This window comes from Meles meles, chromosome 13, assembly GCF_922984935.1.
Source record: "Meles meles chromosome 13, mMelMel3.1 paternal haplotype, whole genome shotgun sequence".
Classification (NCBI taxonomy): domain Eukaryota; kingdom Metazoa; phylum Chordata; class Mammalia; order Carnivora; family Mustelidae; genus Meles; species Meles meles.
The window spans coordinates 32,197,376-32,223,162 of NC_060078.1; the positions used below are offsets into that span (position 1 = coordinate 32,197,376).

The window sequence follows — 25,787 nt, forward strand, 5'->3', positions numbered from 1 at the left end:
GGGTCACCCTCCCAGCCACTGTCGGCACCTCTCTAAGCATCTCAGGGGCTGCGCCCTGGGTACCTACCCATGCCCTGCAAGAGAGCCAGGGCCAAGCTCTCAAGGGAGCGGGGGCATGGAGCACAGACGCATTATCTCATGTGATGGAGTGAACACCCCAATGGCAGTAAGCCCCGGGGAACTCTGGGGTGGGCTGGGGAAGGCTCTCCTCTCTCCCACACCCCATCCCGGAGGCATCTGCACTGATGTGCAAAGAAGGCATTTCCTAGGAAGTGAAGGGCGTCCCGGACAGAGGAGCTTCGGCCTGGCAGCTTCTCCAGAGGACAGCACTCTGTGACTGTGGCAGAAGCACTCGGAGAAAAAGATGGGAAACTCTAGCCCTAGGAACGAGGGCCGCCCTCCAGTCCTGGGGGCTGCTGGATTTGTCTGCAGAGCCTTTTCCTATCACTGCCCTGGCTACTGTGACATCCTTGACCCCGTGGCTTGGTTGGTCCTTGGCCTCCCCGGTAACAGATGCTCATGTGATGCACTTGCCATGGTTGGGGTGTGGACTTGGCTTCATTCAGTCCATTCAGGGTTTCCTTGCACACCGGATTGCTTGCCAACCCTTAAACACCAGGAGATAATGTCCTAAAACCCAGGTTCCCAGTTTGTGTTGGTTGGATCTGGTGAGAAGCAGCAGTGCCAGAGGAGAGCTGCCCCGTTGAGAGCAGCACAGTCCCCCCCTGAACTTCTTTGTCCACCTGTTTTCTCCCTGACCCCTAGTGACCTTAAGCTGTGACATCATCGATTCCTGAAGAGATCAGTTCAACACCTGAACGTGTCTTTGTTTCCTTCATGTTCTTGGAAGATATTTTTGTTTCACAGAAAATTCTAGATTGGCATTGCTTTTTCCTCAGCACATGGAAGGCATCGGTCTATTGACTTTGGCCTCCGTCGTTGTCACGAGAAATTCGTTTCCAGTTGAAAATGTTGCTTGCCTGAGGGGAGACTGTTTTTCTTCTCTGGTTGGTTTTTCTTTATTGTCTTGCAGTTTTGCTATAACCTATCTGGTGTGAGTTTTTATTCATCCAGCTTGGGTTTCCTTGGGCTTCTTGAATCTACAGACATGGAGTCTTTGATTGATCCTGGAACCTTATGTCTTCAAATATTGCTTTTGTGCCTTCTTTACTAATGGAATCTTTCTCTTTTAACCTCCATGCTTCTTAGCATCTCTGTTACATTTTCTATCCTTGCCTCTCTGTCTTGAATTCTGGATCACTACTTTCATTTTATTTTTAATTCACCTATTGTTTGTAGCCATGTCTGATCTTCGGTAAAACCGGTACCTCTGAAATTGTAATGATCGTAATTGGATTGCTAGGAACTTTATATAATTTCTTCTTTAAATTTCCTCATCCTTTATTCATACTGGCAAGCTTTTGGTTCTTTTGGTTCTTAAAGCATAGTGAACATATTTTCTATTCTGTGCCCGAGAATTCCAGCATCTGGAGTGTTGGAGGGTCTGATTGTGCTGTCTGTTTTTCTTCCAGATTTTCACTCATGGTGTTTAGTGCATCTGTCGATTTTGACTGTGAGTGCCTTATTTGGTTGGGAGGGCAGGGGAGGGATTCTGTGAGACCTGAGACCTTTGGGTGGTTACTCCAGAGAGGGTGGGTGGGGTGTGTGTGTGTGTGTGTGTGTGTTTTAAGATTTTATTTACTTATTTGACAGAGAGAGACACAGCAAGAGAGGAAACACAAGCAGGGGGAGTGGGAGAAGGAGAAGCAGGCTCCCCACCAAGCCGGGAGCCCAATGCAGGGCTCGATCCCAGGACCCTGGGATCATGACCCGAGCCATAGGCAGACGCTTAAAGACTGAGCCACCCAGGCGCTCCTGTGTGTGTGTGTTTATGAAGCGCTTAGTTCACTACTTGTCTAGGCCCACTCTAAATTAATTTTTTTTTTTTTTTTGCTTCAGGATTTTTCAACACCCAGACCATGTGAATTTGGGCTACAAACGTCTATGTGGCCCATCTCGTGGTTATGCATTCGTGAGGGCTATGTTCCTTTCTCTGTTCAGCACCACATGATTTTTAAAAGACTCTTGGTTCATGTGGAGGTACAGATTTATTTCTGGTTTACCCTTATGTTAAAGGTGTGGTTCTTAGGTTCCTTGCTTTGGTGGGGATGGTTTTCTGATTGGGGCATGATGGACCATTCCTCTTCTTAGAACCCAAAGAGTTGTAACCATGAAAAATCTGGTTTGCCTGGTTCAGAAAAGGACTTGGAGGCATGAGCCAACCTCTGTAAGTATCTTCCTTTACTTAGTATTTGGCCCTAGTAGTCTTTACTTCCTTATCAACTTATATATCCATTTACTAAGTTGTAAACACTTTCTCTGTATTCGTAGTTGTTTTCAACTTCAGCTTGATCCAGGTACCTATACCATACTGCCAGAAATCAGAAAACCAAGACCACTTAAACTATGGCCCTACTCGAGAGCAGGGTTTTTTCTTATTATGTTATGACTTTTATGTGTGTGTGTGTGTGTGTGTGTGTGTGTGTGTGTGTGTGCTTAATGTAAGCTCTACACCCAACATGGGGCTTGAACTCATGACCCCGAGATCAAGAGCCACAGGCTCTCTGACTGAGCCAGCCTGGTGCTCCCCTATGTTATGCATTCTCACTATCTAGCTTGGTGTCTGGCACATGTACTAGAAGCCGTATAATAGATCCTCCATAAATGTTAATTGAGGAACAAACAAGTTGATGAGGAAATTGGGGGTGGATTCATTGACAGAATGGAAGATCATCGTACTACAAACAAGGCAACTGAGGCCAACTGACTTTTCCATGTAGGAGTTGATAGCTGAGCCAGGGTTACTCGAATGGGGCTTTTTGAGGAACAACCAAGAGCCCGGTTCAGACCAGGCAACTGAGAAATCTTTATGAATGGGTTTTGGAATGGTATTAATAACCAGCATTTCCTGAGCACATAACTTACGTGCTGCACGCTTTCTGAAGCTTCACACGGGTTAACTTCATTCTCCCAGCAGACTTGTGAGACATATACTGTCATTATTCTCATTGTACAGATGAGGAAACTGAGGCACGCTGAGGCAAAGGAACATGCCACAGGGCACCCAGCTGGTGAAAGTGCCGATCCAGCATTCACAGACCTGGCAAATCTAGCTTCACAGCGCCCTGTCCTAAATGCCATGTTAAGAGTGGCCATAACTGGCCTTGGCCCCACCCCAGCGATTGCGACTTTTCTCCCCATCTCTACTGATAATTGACAAATAAAAGTTGTATGTATTAAGGCATACCACTAGATGTTCTGATATATGTACACCTTGTGATAGGATCACCACAATCAAGCTGATTAGTCAATCCATCACCTCATATAGGTGCTATTTGTGTGTGTGTGTGTGTGTGTGTGTGTATGTGTGTGTGCATGTATATGGTGAGAACACTTAAGATCTAGCCTCTTAGCAAATTTCAAGACTACAGTACAGTATTGCTAACTCTGGTCAGTGTGCTGGATATTTACTCTCCAGACCTCACTCATCTTACCTAATTGAGATACTGTATCCTTGACCAACCTCCATCAACTAAGACTTCTGGTGCCATGAGGAAATCTAAGTGGCCAGGAGTGCCAAATGCATTGATGAAGTGCCAGACCCTCAGGCGATGTGGTCATAGTTGGGTTGAAAGTGGTTGATGAAGTTCTTTCCAGAGGGTTCCCTCCAGGCTGGCCATGTGGCCAGGTTGTGGGAAAGGTTTCCAGAATTCTCTTTCTGGCAGCCCCACACACTCACTCATTTTACTTATTAAAGTGCCCCCAGACAGTGACCATTCTGGAATTTTCTTTGACCTTCATCTTTGTCATTGTGAGGCTATAAAGTGAAGTGAAATGGAGGCTTTAGAGAGGAGCTCAGCCCCTTGACTGGGTGTAGAAGTCTCATGGGAGCCAAGAATTTCTGCTCTAGGCTGGGCCTCTGAGAGGGCATTACTGTTGAATCATGCAATCCTGTTGTATGGCCTGGACATGGCTCACTGGGCTCCAACCAACCTTCCTTCCTTCCTTCCCTCCTTCTCCCCTTCCTTCCTTCCTTCCCTCCTTCTCCCTTTCCTTCCTTCCTTCCCTCCTTCTCCCCTTCCTTCCCTCCTTCCCTCCTTCTCTCCTTCCTTCCCTCCCTCCTTCCCTCCCTTCCTCCCACCCTTCCATTGATATAAAATATTGTATTAGTTTAACATGTACCGTATAGTGATCCAACAGTTATATACAGGATGAAATGTTCACGTGATAAATATAGTTACCATCTGTCACTGTACAGTTATTACAATATTATTGACTACATTCCCTATGCTGTACTTTACATTCCCATGACTTACTTATTTTATAACTGAAAGTTTGTACCTCTTAATTCCCTTCACTTATTCTACCCTTTCCTTTGGCAAGAACCAGTTTGTTCTCTGTACTTACGAGTGTGTTTGTATTTTGTTTTGTTTGCTCACTTGTTTTGGTTTTTAGATACCACATATAAGTGACTTATATTTGTCTTTCTCTGATTTAGTTCACTCAGCGTAATAGGCTCTAGGCCCATCCGTGTTACTGAAAATGGCAAGATTCCATTTGTTTTTGATGGCTAAGTAATAATAGTCTATTGTGTGGGAGTGGGTGTCTGTATATACATGCACATACCTCATCTTCTTTATCCATTCATCTGTCAGTGGACACTTAGGTTACTTTCATATGTTGTTTATTATAAATAATATTTCAGTGAATTTAGGAGTATATGTATCTTTTTGAATTAATGTTTTTGTTCTCTTTGGTTAAATACCCAGAAATGGAATTTTTGGATCATGTGGTATTTCTGTTTTTTATTTTTTGAGGAACTTCCATACTGACCTCCATAGTGGATACACCAATTTACATTCCAGCCAACAGATCACAAGGGTTCCCTTTTCTTCCCGTCCTTACCAACAGTTGTTATTCTGTGTCTTTTTGATACTAGATATTCTGACAGGTGTGAGATGATGTCTCATTGTGGTTTTGATTTGCATTTCCCTGATGATTAGTGATGTTGAACATCTTTTCATGTGTGTTGGCCATCTGTATGTCTTCTTTGGAAAAATGTCTATTTTTAATTGGATTTTTTAAATGCTGAGTTCTATGAGTTCATTGTGTATTTTGGACATTAGCCCATTATCATTTATGTCATTTGCAAATATCTTCTCCCATTCAGTAGGTTGCCTTTTCACTTTATCACTGGTTTCCTTTGATACAGTCCGAATTGTTTATTTTTGCTTTTTGTTGCCATGGCCTGAAGAGACAGATCCAAAAACATACTGCTAAGACTAATGTCCAAGGCTTTACTGCTTATGTTTAGTATATGGTGTAAGAAAGTGGTCCAGTTTCATTCTTTTTTTTTTAAGATTTTATTTATTGATTTGACAGACAGAGATCACAAGTAGGCAGAGAGGCAGGCAGAGAGGGGGGGGGGGAAGCAGGCTTCCTGCTGAGCAGAGAGCCTGATGTAGGGCTCAATCCCAGGACCCTGAGATCATGACCTGAGCCAAAGGCAGGGCTTAACCCACTGAGCCACCCAGGTGCCCCAAGGTCCAGTTTCATTCTTTTGTATATAGCTGCCTAGGTGTCCCAACACTATTTATTAAAAAGACTATCTTTTCTCCACTGTATATTTTTGCCACCTTTGTCATAAATTAATTGAACTTATAGGCATGGGTTTATCTCTGAGCTCTCTGTTCTATTCTATTGATCTATATGTCTCTTTTTGGCATCAGAACTATACTGTTTTGATTACTTTAGCTTTGTAGTAAAAGTTTGGCATCTGGTACCAGCTTTGTTCTTCTTTCTCAAGATTGCTTTGGCAGTTTGGGGTCTTTTGTGGTTCCATATAAATTTTAGGATTCTTTATTCTAGTTCTGTGAAAAATACCATTTGTATTTTGACAGGGATTACATAGACTCTATAGATTGCTTTGGGTAGTATGGAAATTTTAACAGCATTGATTCTTCTAATATATGAACATTGTATATCTTCCCATCTATTTATGTTACCTTTGACTTCTTTTATCAGTGCCTTATAGTTTTCAGTGTACAGGTCTTTCACCTCCTTGATTAAGTTTATTCCTAGGTATTTTCCTGTTTTTGATGAAATTGTGGATGGGATTGTATTCTTTGTTTCTCTTTCTGTAGTGTATAGAAATGCAATGGATTTCTGTATGTTAATCTTTATTCTGCAACTTCACTGAATTCCTTTATTAGTCTGAATAGTTTTTTGTGGAGTCTTTAGGGTTTTCTATATATAGTATCATGTCATCTGTAAATAGTGACAGTTTTAATGCTTCCTTCCCAATTTGAATGCCTTTTATTTCTTTTTTCTTATATGATTGCTGTGGCTAGCACTTCTAGTACTATGTGAAAAAGATGAGAGTAGAAATGTGTTGCTCCTGATCTTAGAGGAAAAGATTTCAGCTATTCACCATTCAGTATGAACTTAGCTGCGGAATTGTCATATACGTGCATCTTTATGATGTTGAGGTATGTTCCCTCTATAGCTGTCTTTTTGTGAGTTTTTATCATGAATAGATGTTGTATTTTTTCAGGTTCTCTTTATGAATCTATTAACATAATCATATGATTTTTATCCTTTCTTTTGTTAATGCAATATTTCACATTGATTGATTTGCAGATATTGAACCATCCTTGCACCCCTGGGATAAATCCCAGGGATCATGATCACCATGAATAATTTTTTAAATGTATTGTTGAATTTACTTTGCTAATATATTGTTGAAGATTTTTGCATCTTTGCTCATCAGGAGTACTGGTATGTAATTTATTTTTGGCAGTGTCTTTATCTCGTTTTGGTATCAGGGTAATGCTGGTCATGTAGAATGAATTTCAAAGTGTTCTTTCCTCTACAATTTTTTGAAGTAGTTTGAGAAGGGTAACTACCAGCTCTTCTTTATGAGCTCATAAATGAGCTGGTAGAATTCACCTGTGAAGCTATCTGGTCCTGGACGTTTGTTGAGAAATTTTTTTTTTAATATCTGATTCAGTTTTGTTACTTGTAATCAGTCTATCCAGATTTCCTATTTTTTCCTGATTCAGTCATGGATGACTGTATGTTTCTAGGAATTTATTCATTTTTTTCTAGAAATGTCTAGTTTCTTGGCATGTAAGTTTTCATAATAGTCTCTTTTACTGCTTTTGTATTTCTGTGGTGTTAATTTCTCCTCTTTCATTTCTGATTTTATTTATTTGAGTTCTTTTTTTTTCTTGATGAGTCTGGCTAATGGTTTTTCAATTTGGTTTATCTTTTCAAAGAACTAGCTCTTACTTTACTTGGTCTTTCTATTGTTTTTTTTTTTTTTTAGTTTTTATTTTATTTTTGCACTGATCTTTATTATTTTCTTCCTTCTACTAACTTTGGACTTGGTTTGTTCTCTTTTTTGTAGTTCCTTTATGTGTAAGTTCAGATTGTCTATTTGAGAATTTTCTTGTGTCTTGAGATAGCCTTGTGCCACTATGAACTTTGTCTTATAGCTGCTTTTGCTGCATACCATAGATTCTGTAATATTGTTTCTGTTTTCATTTGTGTGATATTTTCTAAACTCCTCTTCAATTTCTTTGTTAAAGCATTGATTGTTTAATAGCATTTTTTAAAATTCAGTCACCCTGTGTCTTTTGATTGGAGCATTTAGCCTATTTACATTTAAAGTAATTACTGACAATTGCTTTCTTATTGCCATTCTGTTAATTGTTTTGTAGTTGTTTTTGTAGTTCTCTATCTTTTCTTCTTCCTTTACTCTCTTCCCTTGTGATTTGATGACTCTCTTTAGTGTATGTTTGGATTCCTTTTTCTTTTTATGTGTGTGTATATTTATTATAGGTTTTTGGTTTGTGGTTACCATGAGGTTCATGCATAACACCTTATACATAGCACTATTTTAAGTTGATGATTGCTTGACTTGGAACACATTGGAAAAGCATTAGATTTTTAATCCCCACCTCCCTCCATGTCTCATGTTTTCAATGTCATATTTTTATTTTTGTATATCTTAGCTAATTATTGTAAATATAACTGATTCTATATCTTTTTTTAACTTTCATACTAGCTTACTAAGTAATTGTGATCCACTACTTTTACTATATGTTTGCTTTTACCAGTGAGATTCTTCTTTCTTCCATAATTTTCTTACTTCTGGTTATGACTTTTTCTACTTAAAGAAGTCTTTTAGCATTTCTTTTAGGGCCAATGTAATGGTGATGAGCTCCTTTAGCTTTTGTCTGAGAAACTCTTTATCTCTCAGCTTCAAAATTGGGTAAGGTATTATTGGTTGTAAGTTTTTTCCTTTCTGCATTTTGTATATATCATGCCACTGTCTTCCGGCCTGCAGAGTTTCTGCTGAAAAATCAGCTGATAGTCTTTTGGGTGTTCCTCTGTACATAACTATTTGTTTATTTCTTGCTGTTTTAAGATCCTTTCTTTCATTTTTTAAAAGATTTTATTTATTTATTTATTTGACAGAGAGAGAGAGAGAGCGCGCGTGCACAAGCAGGCAGAGTGGCAGGCAGAGGCAGAGAGAGAAGCAGGCTCCCCACTGAGCAAGGAGCCTGATGTGGAACTCGATCCCAGGATCCTGGGATCATGACCTAAGCTGAAGGCAGTGGTTTAACCAACTGAGCCGCCCAGGTGTCCCTAAGATTCTTTCTTTTTATCTTTAATTTTTGACACTTTAGTTATTATGTCTTGGTGTGGACCTCTTTGGGCTCATCTTATTTGGAGCTCTCTGTGCTTCCTGGACCTGGATGTTTCCTTCTCCAGGTTAGGAAACTATTTTAGCTATTACCTTTTCAAATAAGTTTTCTGCTGCTTTCTCTTTTCCCCCTTTTAGAATCTTATAATGCTATTGTTAGTACACTTGATATTGTGTCAAATGTCCCTTAACCTAGCTGAATTTTTAAAAAAAAATTTTTTTTTTCATTTTGTCATTCAGGTTGGATGATTTCTACTATCCTGTCTTCCAGATCACTGATTCATTTTTCTTCATTCTTTAATCTGCCATTGATTCCCACTAGTGTATTTTTCATTTTAATTATTGTATTCTTCAGCCCTGATAGTTTCTATCTCTTTGTTAAACTTCTCACTGTGTTTAGCCTTTCTTCTCCTAAGTTCAGTGAGCATCTTTATGACCTTTACTTTGAACTCTTTTCCAGTAGATTATTTATCTCTGTTTTGTTTAGTTCATTTCCTGAGATTTTGTCTTATTCTTTGGTTTGGGACTTATTCTTCTGTCTCCTCATTTTTACCTCGCTTTCTCTTTCTGTTTTTATATATAAGGCAGATCAGTTATTTCTCCTGGTATTGAAGGAGTGGCCTGATTTAGAAGGTGTCCTGTGGTCACCAGAACCAAGTGTTCCAGGGTTGTTTCCTGTGTGGGCGGAGAGTGCCCTTTTCTTACAGTTGGGCCACAACTGCTGCAGGCCTACTGGTAGATAGGGATGACCTCCAGGGTGGCTGTCTGTGAGGCCTGGCTATGACTCTTGTGTGTGTGCTGGTGGGCGAGGCTCCCCTTCCCCTTCCCCAGCAGGAGCCATCACAGCTCACCCCCAGCAGTGAGGTGAGGCCATCATTTAGATTTCTCCTGCCAACATCACTAACTCACCAGCTCCCTATCCATGGTGCACTGCTAGGAAACACCAGTCACCTGAGGTCCCCCTTGTTCCAATGGAGAGAGGACCTCCAAGGACCCCACAGGTTTATGCTCTGCCTAATTAAAACTAAACAGACCGGATTAAAATCATCCTTGCTAGTTAGATAGGTGCCGGGCAGGTTGCCCAGTGGGAAATCTGTCTGCCTCTCAAAAGAAAGACAGCAGCTACTCCTTAGAATGTGCCCAATAGAGACCGGGGATGGAATCCTTTCAGCATTACAAAACCCACACTCCTGCAAATTCTAGAATCAGATCACATTGTGTTTACATAATAACTCATCATTCATTCATTCATATATTCCTTCACTCACTCACCTATTTGTTCAATAGACACTGACCAAAGGCCTGTCCTGTACCAGGCACTGCGTGAGGCTTTGGGGGTAGAGCAGGCAGCAGGAGCCATGGTCTTTGCCCTCAGGGAGCTCACAGTCAGATGGTAGATTCAGACCAGAAGATGGGCAACTAGTGAGGACAGTGTGTGTGAAGTGTTTTGGTTGGGATCCGCTAGGGGGGAAATGAAGCCTTTTGGGGGATGTCTGGGATTTATGAAGTGCTTCCTCTTAGGTTTCCTGTCTTCACTCTTGCCATAAACTTCTGCGGCAGCAGTGAGGTCCGTAAGGTGGCAAAACTGGCTTGGGTTACACAGGTGGGACCAGGAGTGGGACCTGAGCCTCTGACTCCAGTTCCAGGAGCCCACCCCAAGGAGTCTGGACTTCTCACACAGCTGTGCTGAACTGCAGTCCCTTCATCATTAAGAGAGTGTGCAGCCACTGGCCGGCCCACTGCCAGAGGGTGTGGTGGGAGGACCTGGCATGACTGGCCAGGAGAGCACTTTGTCAGTGTTGGGCATCACACGCATGTTTAGAGTCATTGTGATGCTCAGTTCAGGGTGTCACGTGCTTAGGGTTTGGCTTCTGTGAAAAGCTGCTCAGCTGATGTCCTCCTTAGAGGCCCAGGTTCTCTCCTCATGAAGTAGTGACTTATAACCTGATGGGAAAATGGGCTGTTCCATCTGGAGGAGTGGTCCCAGACTTTGTACTCATGTGTTCCCCTCCATGACAGAGATTTTCAGCCCCTTGGATGAAAATAGCTTATTCGTTTATTTGTTCCATTATTTATTGTTCATCCACCCACCCATCATTCCTTCCATCTATCCAACCATCCATTTATCCATCTCTCCACCCACCCACCTACCCATCTACCCACCTCTCCATCCACCCATCATTCCTTCCATCTATCCATCCATCCATCCATTCACCCATCCACCCCCATCGCCCCAAAAAGATATGCCTTATGTAAAGATAGTCAGAAAAATTCTTGATTCAGTGTTTCCCCAATTATTATTTCCTGGACCACTTATATCCTTTGAGATGTTCTTGGAGGAAAGGGTCTCTTGGCCAAATAAATCTGGGCAAACTCTATCTTCTCTACCATCTGTGGAGCTTCAGCATGCATGTTAACATATAAAAGGCCCTCAAGGTCCTGCAGGAAGGAGCCCTGTTTTTATTTCTCTAAGATAGTGTTCCCTAAATCTCTTTGACCAAGGAGTGCCTTTTCATGGAGTACCCATTAGTATCTTAGAAAATGAATGATTTGTGAAATACACTTTGGGGAGCATTCCTATATGCATAAAATCTTTTTAAAATTAGAGTGACTTGCATGAAATATTCATCAGCTCTGTTACGTATGTACCTGCCTTCTTACATAGGAATGACTCAACATTTAGCACTTTCTTAGCCTGTGTTTGGACATGTCAGGAGGGACAGCACTCTCTGATGATACATTGTTACTGACGGCAGCTGGAGGGACTCAGATTGTTTTTTTTAAAGATTTTATTTATTTATTTGACAGAGAAAGATCACAAGCAAGCAGAGAGGCAGGCAGAGAGAGAGGAGGAAGCAGGCTCCCTGCCAAGCAGAGAGCCTGATGCGGGACTCGATCCCAGGACCCTGAGATCATGACCTGAGACGAAGGCAGAGGCTTAACCCACTGAGCCACCCAGGCACCCGGGACTCAGATTATTTTTAAGTGGTCACTTTTCAGAGAGCTTTGCGCTTTCCCACTTGTGAACAGTAGAAGTTATTGTTTATTGCTTTTCACTACTGGTCATGTCCCTGTGTGACATTCCTATGAATTGGAAAAACAAAGAACCAATCTAATTGTAGTTGTACGTAAAGTGAGAGTCAAAAGGCTCAGAGTGAGGACTTGACCTTATCTCTTTTTCATTAGGGGCTTGAAATTTAGTGTATGGATTTTGTGCTGTGACTTTGAGCTGCTCAAAGACCTTGGGGGCTAATTTCCTGATTTTCATCTATGTTCTGGATAAGAGAATATGTGGGATATGACTCGGATAGTTGGTGTTACTAAACCCCCCAGAAGAGGGAAGTTCCCTCTGAGTTGTTTGAGGTTAGTACTGAAGAAGAACATTGTCTTCGGGGTCAGATGGGCCTGGATTTGAATTCCGACTCCACCTCTTCCGAGCTGTGTGATCTTGAACAAATTGCAGAGCTTCTCTGAGACTCAGTCTCCTCTTTGAGTGTGGGAAACACCTTTCTCACAGGTGTGTGGTAAATATCAAATGAGATTGTATGCACGAAGTGCTTAACAGAGTACCTGGCATACAGTAGGTGCTAAATAGTAGCTAGTGGCAAGGCGGGGACCAGGGTGAGGGAGATGAGGCACCCAGGGCACCTAGGGGACACTCTTGAGACTTATGCAAGTATGGGGTCAGTCCCTGAGAGTGAGTGCCATCTCATACCTTGCTTTCTGTTTGCCTCTCTTGTCTCATGCCCTGGCTAGCAGGATGCTGTCCCCTGTGATTGTTCTCAGGGACGGAGGGCCTGCAAGTCCTCTGATTGGGCGAGAGAGACCCTTGCTCAACTAGAAAAGCAGCCCCACCTCCCGTAAAGGCCTCCCCGCCTGAGGCAGCCGTTATACCTGCTGGGAGGGCTGGTTCCAGAGGAATAAGAGTGTATCTGGGGAGAGACGGGACTGAGGGATGAGCCCCGTGGAAAGGCCAAGGGGCTGGCTTACCCGGGGCCCTCCAAGGACAGGAACCACACTCTGGAGCCCCGCCCCTCTGGCCCCCCAAGTGAGGGGCAGGGCCTCTGCCAGCTGGGCTGGACCCCCACTTCCCTGTCAAAACTTTTTCAAACACAAACAGTGTCAAGAGCGGCATTTGCATAAATCTCATTAGAAAAAGTGCAAGTTTCATAAATCTTGTGATAAATTAGTACGGTATCATTCTCAACGTGATGTATTAATTTTAGGACAAAATGAATGGTGCTGTGATCATTGTGGGTAATTATGAGTCTCCTCAAAGAGGAAGTGATTTCGGGAGGGACTTTTCTGGCCTCCTGCACAGCAGGGGGTGGGAGGGAGAGCAGGGGTGAGGGGAAGGGTATCTTTCTCACCTTCTTCCTGGTGACACCCCTTCTTAGGTTCTTAGCAGTAATATCCTTTCCTGCTCTTGAGAGGTGAAAAGAAGCAGCCCCTGGCCCTTGGGCTCTGGCTAAGGGATGGGGGCACAGGAGGGATTGGGATTCTGACGTCAGGCCTTTAGGTCCAAATTCCCTTTGAAAAGAATTTTAGGTGACTAGGACCTGGAATCTGATGTGCAGCCAGGCCTGAGACCCAGTGGACTAAATAGTCCATCGTTAGCCAGAGAGGAAAGGGACTCGCTGGGCTTGGCCGCTAGTTAACAGAGCCTGACCCCCTCGTTCACGTTCACAGTGTGTGTGTATTGGCGGGGGGCGGTGATGACGGGTGATGTTAGCAGGGCCTCACTCAGAGCTGGGGGAGCTGTGAGCGTTGACCAGGGCACAAGCTTGGGCAGGAGGGGAGGGCCAGGGTCCCTGCGAGCAGGAAGGAGTCAGCACGTGCCTGCAAGTGTTTGGACAGTCTCTTTGTGAGCCTTTAAAGACCTGCAGTGCTCTGTTTATTTTAATGATAATGTCAAGTTCAATTTGCCGACATTTTTCCACATTTCCTTTTGTAAAGTTAATTGAACAGTTCAATGAATTGAAAAGTTTCAGGAGAAGGGAAAAAAATACCCACCCCACCATTATCACTGTTATTAAATCTGGTAACTGCCGCTTGGCGCTCCGGGCCCCTGTGACAGGACTTCAGCCCTCCTGGGCCTGGGAGCAGCAGCAAGGACTCAGGAAGGTCAAACAGAGCATTCTGGAGCCTCTTGATTCATGGCTCTTTCTTGTCCAGTCCACCATTCCTGTGCAGAAAGGAGTATCCAGGCCCAACAGGTCACGCTGCTTCCCCGGGGGGCGTCTCCACCAGTTTGGGAAGCCTTGCCAGCCGCGGCCTTGTACGTGGTGTGGCAGACGGGACCATAGTCTTGAAGGTATTTGAACCGGATGGGACTTGAGTGTTGTGATGTGGAAGGAGCTCAGGGAGCCTAGGACTGACGGAGTCTCAGCTCCGCTGCCCGTAGCTGTTAGCTGGGCAGCCATGGACTCCTCACGGAGGTGCCTGGCCCTGCTTTCTCCTTTTTAAATGAGTTTGCTGCCCTCCTCAAGAATGTGAGCATGGCACATGACCGGCTCCACACCCCGCCCCCGCCCCGTCCCGTGCTCACAGCAGGTGTCTCATGGATCCCAGTGCTTTGTCCTGCTGAACCCATGGAGCCTATGACCCTTCGTGGAACCATGACCTGGGGACCGGCACAGCACAGGAACCGAGGCCCACGTGCCAGACTTGGAATGGATTCTCCCCAAGGACCTCTGTGCTGTGGCCATTGGTGTCAGCCCCTTCGTGGTGTCCACAGGGGAAGGGAGCTCGGAGAGGGACTCCTCCATGGTCAGACAGGACCACACGGGAATCTGTGGCTGAACGCCTGCCCTGTGAGCTCTGTGCCTGACCGCGTCCCTCTGTCTTAGGGATTGTAAAGGGATTTCACTGAGGCTGTCTTCCTCTTGAAATACTTTCTGTGCCCTTTGATTGTGCATCCCATGTCCCTCTCCTCCCTGCTGAGGGGCTCACCCTGGGGGCCACAGGGCAGGACCGCGGTTCTTCATATGTCTGTCTGGACAGTGATGAGACCCAGAACCCACGCTCATCCTCCCCCCACCATGTGCCTGGGAGTGGCCACGAAAACGTGTGGCAAAATGGGTGTATAGGTGTCCCCACTGGAATGCAGGCTCCAGGAGGGTGAAGACCTCTGCCTGTTTTGTTCATGGTTGTATCACCAGTGCCTGGAGCAGAGCCTCAGGCAGTGTTTTCTGAAGGAAGGAAGAAAGGAAGGAAGGAAGGAAGGAAGGAGTTTAACGGCATCATGGGGATCAGAGGAGTCACTGAACAATCCCAGTTCGGTCATGTGCTAGCTGTGTGACTTTAGGCAAGTGACTTAACCTCTCTGTGACTCATAAGGTTAGAGGGGCTTAGAGCACATTGGTATCTTCTGCTGGGCCTGGCAGCCCTTGACAATGATGATTTTATGTGTCGGTTGTGCCAGAAGTAGAACAGCTCTGAGTTTCTGAGACTCTGGACCAGGTCCTTTGAATATTTAATGTGCCATCTATCCTCCTGTGCTTTATAACTTCAAGATAACAATAACATGTTCCTCCTCTTTCCTGCCCCCCCAAACTTCTGGTTGATATCATCCTGCTCTGTTTAATGTCTCCTTCTTCTCTGCTGAATTAGCTTGTCCCCTTGGCCATCAGACACCTGTGTGCACAGGTGAGCCAGCCACCCGATTCTGATTCTCAAGAGGGAATTGCCATCTTGCTGGCATGTGATAAGTGGACAGTGGAAAGCCAGGGTGATGGGGGGGAGTCCCCACAGTCCCTGCCTCAAGGGTATTCACCTTCAGCCCAGTCCAGTAACGCCGGGGGTCCAGGGCAGCCTAATATAAGGAGTAGCCTAAAACATGGAGGAGACCTGGGGGTCTCCATGGGGGTCAGTCTGTGTGGGGTGAGGAGAGGGCACTGTTAGCTGCTCAGATTAGGGCTTGGATGACAGGCTTTGGGATAAAATCCATGAGGGTGGTGGAGGGAACACTAATTCTGAATCAGACCAATTTGAGTTCAGATCTTCGTTCTGCCATCTCCTAGCTGTGTGACCTTGGGTGGGTCACTTTACTCTTCTGAGCCTCACTTTCCTCATCCGTATAGTAGGGGTGCTAACCCCTCTCTGTGGGGTCATGCTGAGAAATAGATGACAGTGAGAAGGAGTGAAAACCACTGAGCAGGCTGCCAGGCAAACTGGCAAACTGGGTGCTTAAAGAATTAGTTCCTTTCCCCCGGACAGTTCATGCCATCTACTGTGAGCGGACTGAGCTGCGGGAGAGAGAGGACATGAAGATGATTCCTGGTTCTGGAAGAGGAGACAGTGCCCATTATCCAAAGCAAGGGTTTTCTGATGAGGCTGAGGACCTTGGTCAGCTCAGGCAGGTTAGGAACTGCCGGCCTCTCAGGAGAGAGGACTCCCTCTGGCTTCCCCCAGGTGGGTAAAGCCAGCCTGGGACAACAACAAGAAAAACCCAAAACAAAAATCAGCTCCTCTGAGGTCAAACCAAGTCTAAGACCCTGGGGGGATGAGGAGGAAGGAGCCCAACTGAAGGCAGGAGAATGGGGAGGGTGAACCTGAGACAAATGAGATTATCCACAGGAATCAAGGCACTTAACTGGCCTGTCTGATCCTAGAGGAGAGACAAATGAGATTGCAGGCTCCAAGGCCAGCCCTGGCTCTGGGGGGCCCATCCCAGGGGAGAGGGGGAGGGCAGGAGCCCCTGGCTCTGGCAGAGACCAAGACCAATGCAGCTAGGCCCCTCCGGAGTAGGAGGAGAAGGGAGGACATGGGGCTTGTGAGGCGGGCTCTGTGGTGATGGGGAGGAGGGAGTGGTCATTCTCAGAAAGACGTGGTCATAACCTGTGGCTTCTCATCTGGGGCTGGGGACTCCATCTGCTACTCCCTGACTCAGCCACTCCCAGTGTACAGCCCCATCCCCACGTCCCAAGCAGCCAGGACCCCTGCTTCTCCCTCTGCACAATATGGGGCTTTATCTCTGTGATTCTCACTCTAGCCTCACTATCCCATGTTTCTGAGTTCACCCATAGGCCCCGAGCCTGATTCTCTCCCTTCCAACTGCCCTGAGCCCGGCAGGAGCAGACTGCAAGATCCTCGGCCCCTGGATGGGAAGGGACACTAGGTCAAGACTGATGTGAGGTCCTTGTAGGTTTAATATTGGCTAATAGTGGCTGCGTATAACCCAGTGTTGCGAAGGGTTCTGAGCTTGGACATCGACTCAACAAAAAAGGGAGCTGTGATTGATTAGTAGTGTCTGCCCGGGCAAGGGAAGGGGCCTGGCTAGCTCCTGGGCCCCAGAGGGGAGCCACAGTTCCTCCTGGAGAGGAGATTGAAAGCATGTCTCAGGGCATCAGCCTCTGTCTTCAAGGAGCAATGGCCTCTCTGTGCTGTAAAAAAGTAAGAACAATGCCTCGGGGAGTGCAGTGGGGAGAGAATTTTGTGACCTGGGTGGTACTGGAGGCAGGCATTGATAGATGATGGGGGCTGAGAGACAGTGGGAGGAGGAGCACCAAGAGCCCATGCGTGGGAACATGCGGAACTGTGCCGTGCTTGAGGGCTGGCAGGCTGAGCCCAGGGATGCAGGGGGAATGTGACCCGCCAGGGAGTGGAGCCCAGGTCAGGAGGCACGGCAGCGGCCATCTCCAGAAGGAGTTGGGTTGAAGTCCATGGGCACTACGGAGGTGTCTGAGCCGGGGGGGCACAATCGGAGGTTTGCTGTAGGAAGAAAATGCTGCCAGGAGGAAGCCCAGCGTGTTCTCCAGCCCTTCATCCGTTCTGGAGCTCCCACTCCGCGTTTGCACAACAGACAGCTTTCATCTTCCCCATCCAGAATAAATAAAAGCCTTGCAGCGGCCACTGCCCTCCTGAGTTTCTGGCCCACCCCTCATCTAGCGGGCAAAACTCACAGCTCTCCGGGAGTGCGTGACACGCCAATCCCAGCCCTTGGTGCAAATAACAACAATAATAGTAATAGCAGTCATCTCAGCCATCAGCGTGAGCCCAGCAGGGCTTCCAGGAAAGCTGTGATTGTCCACCCCTTGCCTGGAAGACGGACGGGGCCTGCTGCTGGGGGGCTGAGGACACCACAGAGATGTGTCGCCAGCCCTGTGCATCTCAGGGACATTTGCAGCGGATCCCGGTCCCAACCAGGGCCCTTGGACTCCAGGATGGGGTATACCAACCAGGATGGGGTACCTGGCCTCAAGGATGGGTCCATAGCCCGTGGGATGGAGTCCATGGCCCAGGATGGGGTAGATGGCCCCCAGGATAGGGTGCAATACTCCAGGGCAGAGGGCATTACCCCAGGTGGGGATACAAGACCACGGACTAGAGTTCATGGTCCCAGGTGGGGGTTCAAGGCCACAGGCTAGATTTCATGGCCCCAGGTGGGAGGACATTGCCCAAGAGTGAGATGTAGGGCTAGTTCCTGAGAGATTGGCCCCAAAGCCAGTACCCAGCTATGATTCTGCCTGCATCCGAAAGCAAGCACTATGGGTTTGGGCATTATTAGGTTTTGATTAGCCATGCTTTTTCCTGTCCATTAGTATACATAATTAGGAATTAACTGGCTCTATTCTCTCCCCCTCACTGCGGCTCACGGATCCACATGACTTTGGGGTCTGCTGTGGCCTAGCCCCTCTAGGCAGTTGGCAGGACTCATTTGTTTACCTGGCAAGCTGCTCTTTACTGGGCGCCTCTGGGATGCCAGCCTCTGTGTTGTGTTTAGGGGTACAACAGGGAACGTGACAGGCCAGACCATGGCCCCCATGGAGCTAACACGGCTGTGCGTGCCATGGTAGTCAGGGGGCTGGGGCAGGTTGTCTACAGGTCAGGTGAACAAACACAATCAGCTCAGGGGAGGGAAAACCATGAGGACAGTGACACGGGATGCAGTGATGTGTGGTGACAGGGCGTCCCTTTAGAGAGACTCTGTGTATGATCAAGTATTGGGGAAGGCCTCTCTGAGAATGTTACTCTTGGGCTAAGAGGGGAATAGTGAGGAAGCTGGCAGGTAGGGACATGCCCAGCAGAAGGCACAATCAGGGCAAAGGACCTGGGGCAACCACTAACTGTTCAGGAACAAAAAGAAGGTCCAGGTCTGGGAGGGGTAAGCCTAGGAGCCTGTGCAAGATGCAGAGGGCGATGTGGCCTTCAGGCCAGATGGCTGGGGACTTGGACACAATCTGACTTAAGTTTGGGCTTTAAATTCTTTAATTGTGGTAAAATACAACAAAAAATTTTACTGTCTTAACCACTTTTTAATGTACAGTCTGACGGTTTGTGTTGTCATGCGACAGATCCCCCAGAGCTCTCTACATCTTGCAAAACTGAAACTTTATACCCTTTAACAACCCTCCATTCCCCCAAGCCCCCTCCCCAACCCCTGGCACCCACCCTTCGACTTTTGGTTTCCGTGAATTTGACCACACTGGCTATCTCATGCAAAGGGAATCAATCATACAGCGTTTGTCCTTTTGTGACCGGCTTGTTTCACTCAGCAGAATGTCCTCAACACTCAACACTCAACATGTTCAGAGCATGTCAGAATTCCCTTTCTGTTTAAGGCTGAATAATATTCCATTGTATATATAGACTGAATTTGTTCATTCATTCTTCCATCAATGGACATGAGAGTTGCTTCCCCCTTTGGCTATTGTGGATCACACTGATATAGGCATGGGTGTGTCGTGACTCAAGCTCTTTAAAGTTCCACTTTTGGGGCATCTGGGTGGCTCTGTTGTTAAGCATCTGCCTTCAGCTCAGGTCATGAACCCAGGGTCCTAGGATGGAGTCCTACATCAGGCTTCCTACTCAGCGGGAAGCCTGTTTCTCCCTCTCCCACTCCCCCTGCTGTGTTTCATCTCTTGTGGTGTCTCTATCTCTGTCAAATAAATAAATAAAATTAAACTATATATATAAAGTTCCACTTTCTATCCACAAGGAGAGGCTCGGCCCCTGCCTGGGTTGGGTTGGCACAAAGTGGAGGAGGCTAGCCTTGCAGAGTTACCGTTTCCTGGGAGGGTAGAGGTGGGGGTGGGGGGGGACAGGAGTAGAGAGTCCTCCTGCAAGCACTGATTGAGCCAAGAGTCCTAGGACTGAGCCTTTAAATCATCCTGGGGCCGGAAGAGCTTTTCTCTGCATCTAAAATGGGAGCCGTAAACCAGGCTGACTTACAGGCGGTATGCACCAGTCCGGTTGTTTATGGCCGGCATCCTTTTGGATTGGTTGATGCCTGAACTATGCCCATTGTTAGATATTTGAAGATCGCCCTGCTATGAAGCAGTCTCCGGGTTTCCCAGCCTGGGTGGTGTCAGGGTCTCTTGCAGCGAGAGTGGGCCTTCTGTGTAAAAGTTCATACCCTGGGCTCCCCCCGAGGCCAACTGAGTCAGCAGGGGCTGGAAATCTATATTGTCACTCCCCAGGTGTCACTCCCATAATTTTGGGGGGTATCTTCTGTGGTTTCTCCCCCACACACAAAGCAGGCCTGGTGATGAGGGTTCAAGTGCAGATCGTTTTGTTGGAAAGGGGCTTCCAGGAAATGCAGGTGGGGCGTAGGGAGGTGAGACAGGGAGGTGAAGACGCAGGACCAACCAGGTCAGCCCCGCGGGCCGCTGGGAGTGAGTCCCAGCAGGGCGCTCCAAGAGGCAGCGTACAACATGCCTCGGCGTTAGCCCCCCCGAGAGGTGAGGGGACTGGAGGGGTTACCTGCCACCTCGTTATCCACCATCTTGCATCAGCCATTCTTTGAGCAGTGCTCCTGGGGTCCTTCGTTTCCTGGCATGTCCAATCTGTCTGGTGTCGGGGTAGGGGGGAGCAGTCTCCAATGGCCAGAACCCTCGGTGAAGAGTCCCAGGCTGGCACTTGGAGGTCGGGCTGGTGGTGTGACAGTGGGATGTGCTGAGGCCTAGTGCGCTGGGTACCAGTAACACCTGGAATGAAGGGCTGCCCGGCTCCCGTCTCTCCACCGTGGAAGGGGCCATCCAGCCCCTGTCAATCACTGAGTGCCCTTCCCACCCCTGAAAAGAGCTCCGGGCCTCATCCACTGTTGGTGGGAATGTAAATGGTACAACTCCTGTGGAAAACAATTTGGTGGCTCCTTCATAGGTTGAGTATAGAATTACCAAGGACCTGGCAATTCCACTTCTTGTTCCTAGTTCCTGCCCACGGATGCTCATGGTGGCACAATTCACAATTGCCGGAAGGGCGAAACAACCCAAAAAGCCATCAGCAGATGAACAGATACAAAAACTGTGGTCTCTTCATGCAATGGAATGTGACTCAGCCATAGGAAGGGATTATGTAGTATGTCACAACATGGATGAATCCAGACTGTATTCTAAGCGAAAGAGGCCAGACACAAAGACTGCCCCTCGTATCATCGTATTTATATGAAACATCCAGAACAGGCAAATTCATAGAGAGTTTCCATGGCTTTGTGGTTGCCAGGGAGAGGGAGGGAGGAAGAGGGAGGGAGGAAGGGGGAGTGATTGCTGAGTGGGTATGGGTTTCCTTTTGGGGGTGATGAGAACATTCTGGAAGCAGATCATGGTGATGGTCACACCACACTGGGAACGTACCTGGTATGGCTGAATTGTGTATGTTAAAATGGTTAAAATGAAGCAGCTTGTGTTCTATGTATTTTATCACAGTTTTGGAACAAAACACAACAAAATTCCCCATATTCCACAGCCTGAGTCAGAGGGCGTATTATTATCTGCTTCTCAGGTAAGGAGCAAACCTAGAGTGTGATAATGTGTACCCCAGGGCCCCTCAGCCAGGGATGGTTCTCCCGAGTGGCTGCTTCTAGGACCATGGGCTGGAGTGGGGCCCCACAGATTGGCTTTGTTCCTGCATGCATAGCGCAAACAGAGGTTGCTGGAAGGCTTCCTGGTGGAAAAATGAGCCCTGAGCCCTGTGTCCAGAAGCCAAAGCGAGGCCCAGCTTCTGCAGAATGGCAGAACAGCCCTGGGCGGGGGAGTTTGCGCCCAGCTGGAAAATTGCGGGGCGTCTTGTCTTAAATATAATATTAAATCGGCACCTTTAATTAGTACACTTAGAAAAGGTCACTAGCAATTACCTGGGACACAAAGAAGGCATAAGCGGGCAAGAGCCTGTGAGGAAGCCGAAAAGGACCATTTTGAGCAGCACATAATTGAGGGGAAAATGGATAAAAGTCCAGGAAATTACAGGGTGGGTGACAGCAGCTGATGGCCCCATCCATGTCCTGCCCAGTGCCCCCCTTCTTGGAAGGGCCTGAGCATTGGGCCTGAGAGAGCCATTTGGGATATCGGGCTGAGTCATATGACCTTGGCTAGAGGGCCAGTGTGGTCTTTTTCCAGAATTCCATCAACCAGTAGAGAGCTCGGTCCCATATCCATTATCTGGGCTGGGCCCTGACGGTAGTTGGCAGGTGAAGCCTTCGCTCCAGGGGGCCTCCACGGACTCATCGTACTGTGGGCAGGCAGGACCCCTTGGGGCCTCAGGTTCCTCATATGGGATCTCCCCAAAGCATTAGGAAGTAGTTCAGCGTTCCTCAAACTGTGCCGCTAAAGCACACCTGAAGGGACAGAAAGGAAACGTGCATCCTGGAAGTTGGGGAGGCTGGAAGTTCTTTTACAGCCTCAGGTTCGGTCTTGAAAAATAAACTGTTACACTGTGCTCCAAAATATCCCCCTCGATTTTAGTATAGAACAATGGCTTGCCATTGAACAACACAGATGCTTTGAAGAGATGCTCTTGGTTTATCTGTGGTATCATGTACCTCTTCCTTCCTCATCCAGGAGGAGCTCTGCACTAGGAGTCTGGAAATTTGGGTTCTAGCTGCAGACTCTGTCCTCCACCATTCTACTTTGGGCAACTAGTGAAATGCCTTCAGCTTTTCCATTTTTAAAATGGGAGGTTTGAGGAGCGCCTGGGTGGCTCAGTGGTTAATCGTCTGCCTTTGGCTCAGGTCATGATCCCACGGTCCTGGGATCGAGCCCTGAATCGGGCTCCCTGCTCTGTAGGAAGCCTGCTTCTCCCTCTCCCACTCCCCCTGCTTGTGTTCCCTCTCTCACTGTCTCTCTGTGTCAAATAAATGGATAAATAAAATCTCTAAAAAATAAAAATAAAAAAGGTAAAAAATAAAATGGGAGGTTTGGACTCCCCCAAAGTTCTCTGAGGTTGTTCCAACTCTGTTCCATGATTTTAGTCCTCTTCCTCCTGCTTCTCACCTCCTCGCCAGCACCTTGGATGCTGCCATATCCTGCTCTGCTGTGTGACCTTGGAGTGGACACTTTGCCTCTCTGATCCTCAACTTCCTAATCTGTAAAGTGGGTAGAATAATGGCTACGAAACAGAGTTGCTGGGAGGATTTAATGAGAGAACCTGGGTGAATGAGCCTAGTACTCTGTCTGGCATATCTGCAGAGCCCAGTGTCTTCCTTTTCCAAGTGTTAGGCTTCTGGTTAGGGTCATGAGAGGGTCATGCCCATAGAAGTCCTGAATCTTGAGTTCACGTATCAAGTGTTGGAATGTGTAGGGTTGTGGAGACAAAGGGCTCTGGACCCAGAGTACCTGGGATCTGGATTCTATCTCTGCCATTTACTAACTGTGGGCCATGGTCAATTACTTAATCACTCTTTGTTACCTTATCTGTTAAATAGGGAGAATAATGGTAATGGTTGAACCAGACAGTATGTGGAAATTTCTTAGCCCAGTGTCAAGAGTGGGGTTAGCACTCAGAAATATCAGCTATCATTGTCATGTTAGAATGTTCCTTTTAAAAGTTCACTTAGTGTCCTTTTCTAGATAATAGTCCCAGAGTTTGGAATCCTTTCTTACTCAGCTTGATCATCCGAGCTATTCTGTAAACAGGAGAATCTGTATTTGGGAAAGAAAGAGTGGTCTGTTCCATCTTATAGCGTAAACTGAGGCTTTAAAGAAGTGATTTGCCGGGGCGCCTGGGTGGCTTAGTGGGTTGAGCCTCTCCCTTTGGCTCAGGTCATGATCTCAGGGTCCTGGGATTAAGCCCCGCATTGGGCTCCCTGCTCACCAGGAAGCCTGCTTCCCCTTCTCTCTCTCTCTCTGACTGCTGCTCTGCCTCCTTGTGATTTCTGTCTCTCTGTCAAATAAACAAATAAAATCTTAAAAAAAAAAAAAGTTATTCTAATTTAACTGCCCCTTTGAGAATCGGATGAAGACTGTAGACCCTTTCTGCAGAAACTGACACCGTGCACTCATGACATTTTGCACGGTTCCCGGAGGTGCAAGGAGCTGAGGCCAAGGCAGCCAGCCCATCCAGTTGTCTGGGACCTCCTGGCTTCAGTGTATGTACTAACCCAGTCCCAGACAACAAGGGGGTGGGTCATCCTGCTTGAAGCCTGCCCAGGGAGCGCTGTGATCCCCGGGAGATGGTGCCCTACACTAGGGCTTCTTATGGCTGTAAGCCAGGCACCCCGGGGTCCTGTATTTCCTGGGGAACAGGGACACCTCAGTCCTCTTCCTATGAACAGAAACCACATCCTGTGCTCCGTTCTGGCCTCGATTTCCTGGAGACTGGGCCACATCTTCCTAACCTCTGTGTACTCCAGCACTTAGCACAAGGCCAGCACCCACTCACTATTGGGCAAATGCTAAGTAGTGTAATGTGTTGTGAATTAGAAAGCGTGCTTTCATTTGCAAAAGGCAGAAACCCAACTCAACACTCAGGCCAAAGGAAAAAACACACGTGAGGGGAGGTGGATTTCTTAGCTCATACAGCTGAGAAGTCCAGAGGTTGGAGCTAAACTTCAGGCATGGCTGGCCACACACCCTCAAACCTTCAGCAGTCTCTCTCAGTACACTGTTTGGCTCTGTTTTCCTCCTGTTGGCCTCATTCTCAGGCTGACTCTTCCTGGGTGGTGCCGGAGATGGTTGCCTGCAGGGCCAAGTTAGCAACCCCAGTGGAAGGAGGGCCCCTCTTTCCCAGTCCAGCACAAGTCCCAGGGTTGGCTTTGACTGGCTTATTTGGGACCTGTGCTCGTCCCTGCACCAATCGCTGTGACCAGGGAGACGGAATGCTCTGGTTGGCTCAGGCTGAGTTATGTGCCCATCCTGGGGCAGAAGAATGGAAGGGGCCTACCCTCACCTGAGCCACTGGGTGGAGGGAGTCTCCACATGAAAATCAGGAAAAAAAGGGGGACAGGCCCAGGTCACAGCTGTCCACTAGCCACCTAAATCATGGTGAGCCACGGTTATCTGTGACAGGTACATACACGCTGTAACAAGTGACCAGGGTGGGGGCAGGGAACCTGGGTCGTGGCCCAGAGAGGCACAGTGACCTGCCAGCAGTTTGGGGCATGGCAGGTCCCCACTGGGATTCAGCCACCTGAGCAAGGTGCTGGGGAGTAGCCCTGCCTTCCATAGCTGTCCTCTGATCTCTCCCGTGGCTATTCCAGGTTCCTCTGTGACCCAGTTGCTGGCCCGAGACATGGACAACGACCCCCTCGTGTTCGGTGTATCTGGGGAGGAAGCCTCCCGTTTCTTTGCCGTGGAGCCTGACACGGGTGTGGTGTGGCTGCGGCAGGCGCTGGACAGAGAGGTATGACCTGGCTGTTCATGCGCCCCAGTTCTTTCTGGGAGGGGGGAGCGACGCAGAGGCAGACACTGGTGGAGGCTGGCTCATCACCTTTTAGGTGAGACCCCATCCTGACCCCGAAGTAGCATCTTCCTGATTTAATGGTGTCCCTCTTTCAGGGCCCGTGCTGACATGTGGACTCGGAGTTGGAATGGGATGGTCGGGGTATCTCCAAACAAGGGACAACCCTGAATGGGCAAGAAGGACAGTGACCCAGGGTTCAACCCCTATAGAATGGTGGTTCCATGGTGTAGACGGTCTGCCCCCATGCACAATGTTCTGCTTAAAGGACATTTCGAGAGACACAGGAATTGGTGACAGGGTGATAAGGCAGGCCTTAGCAAATTCAGGTGGAGTTTGAAAACCCCTACCTTTGTTGTCTCCTTCCATTTGAAGAAATGGCCACAGAGGCATCTAGTGACTT

The 25,787-nt window shown here is 47.3% G+C and overlaps 1 protein-coding gene across 5 annotated transcripts in view; it reads left to right on the plus strand.

The window, feature by feature from the left end:
- The window catches only part of CDH23 (cadherin related 23), a 395,682-nt gene that overhangs the window by 86,017 nt on the left and 283,878 nt on the right, over nt 1–25,787 (plus strand). For all 5 annotated transcript variants that reach the window (XM_046026731.1, XM_046026733.1, XM_046026732.1 and 2 more), the window contains exon 4: nt 25,185–25,327. In XM_046026731.1, the coding sequence (XP_045882687.1) occupies nt 25,185–25,327 (143 nt within the window). The remainder of the gene's footprint in view (nt 1–25,184; nt 25,328–25,787) is intronic.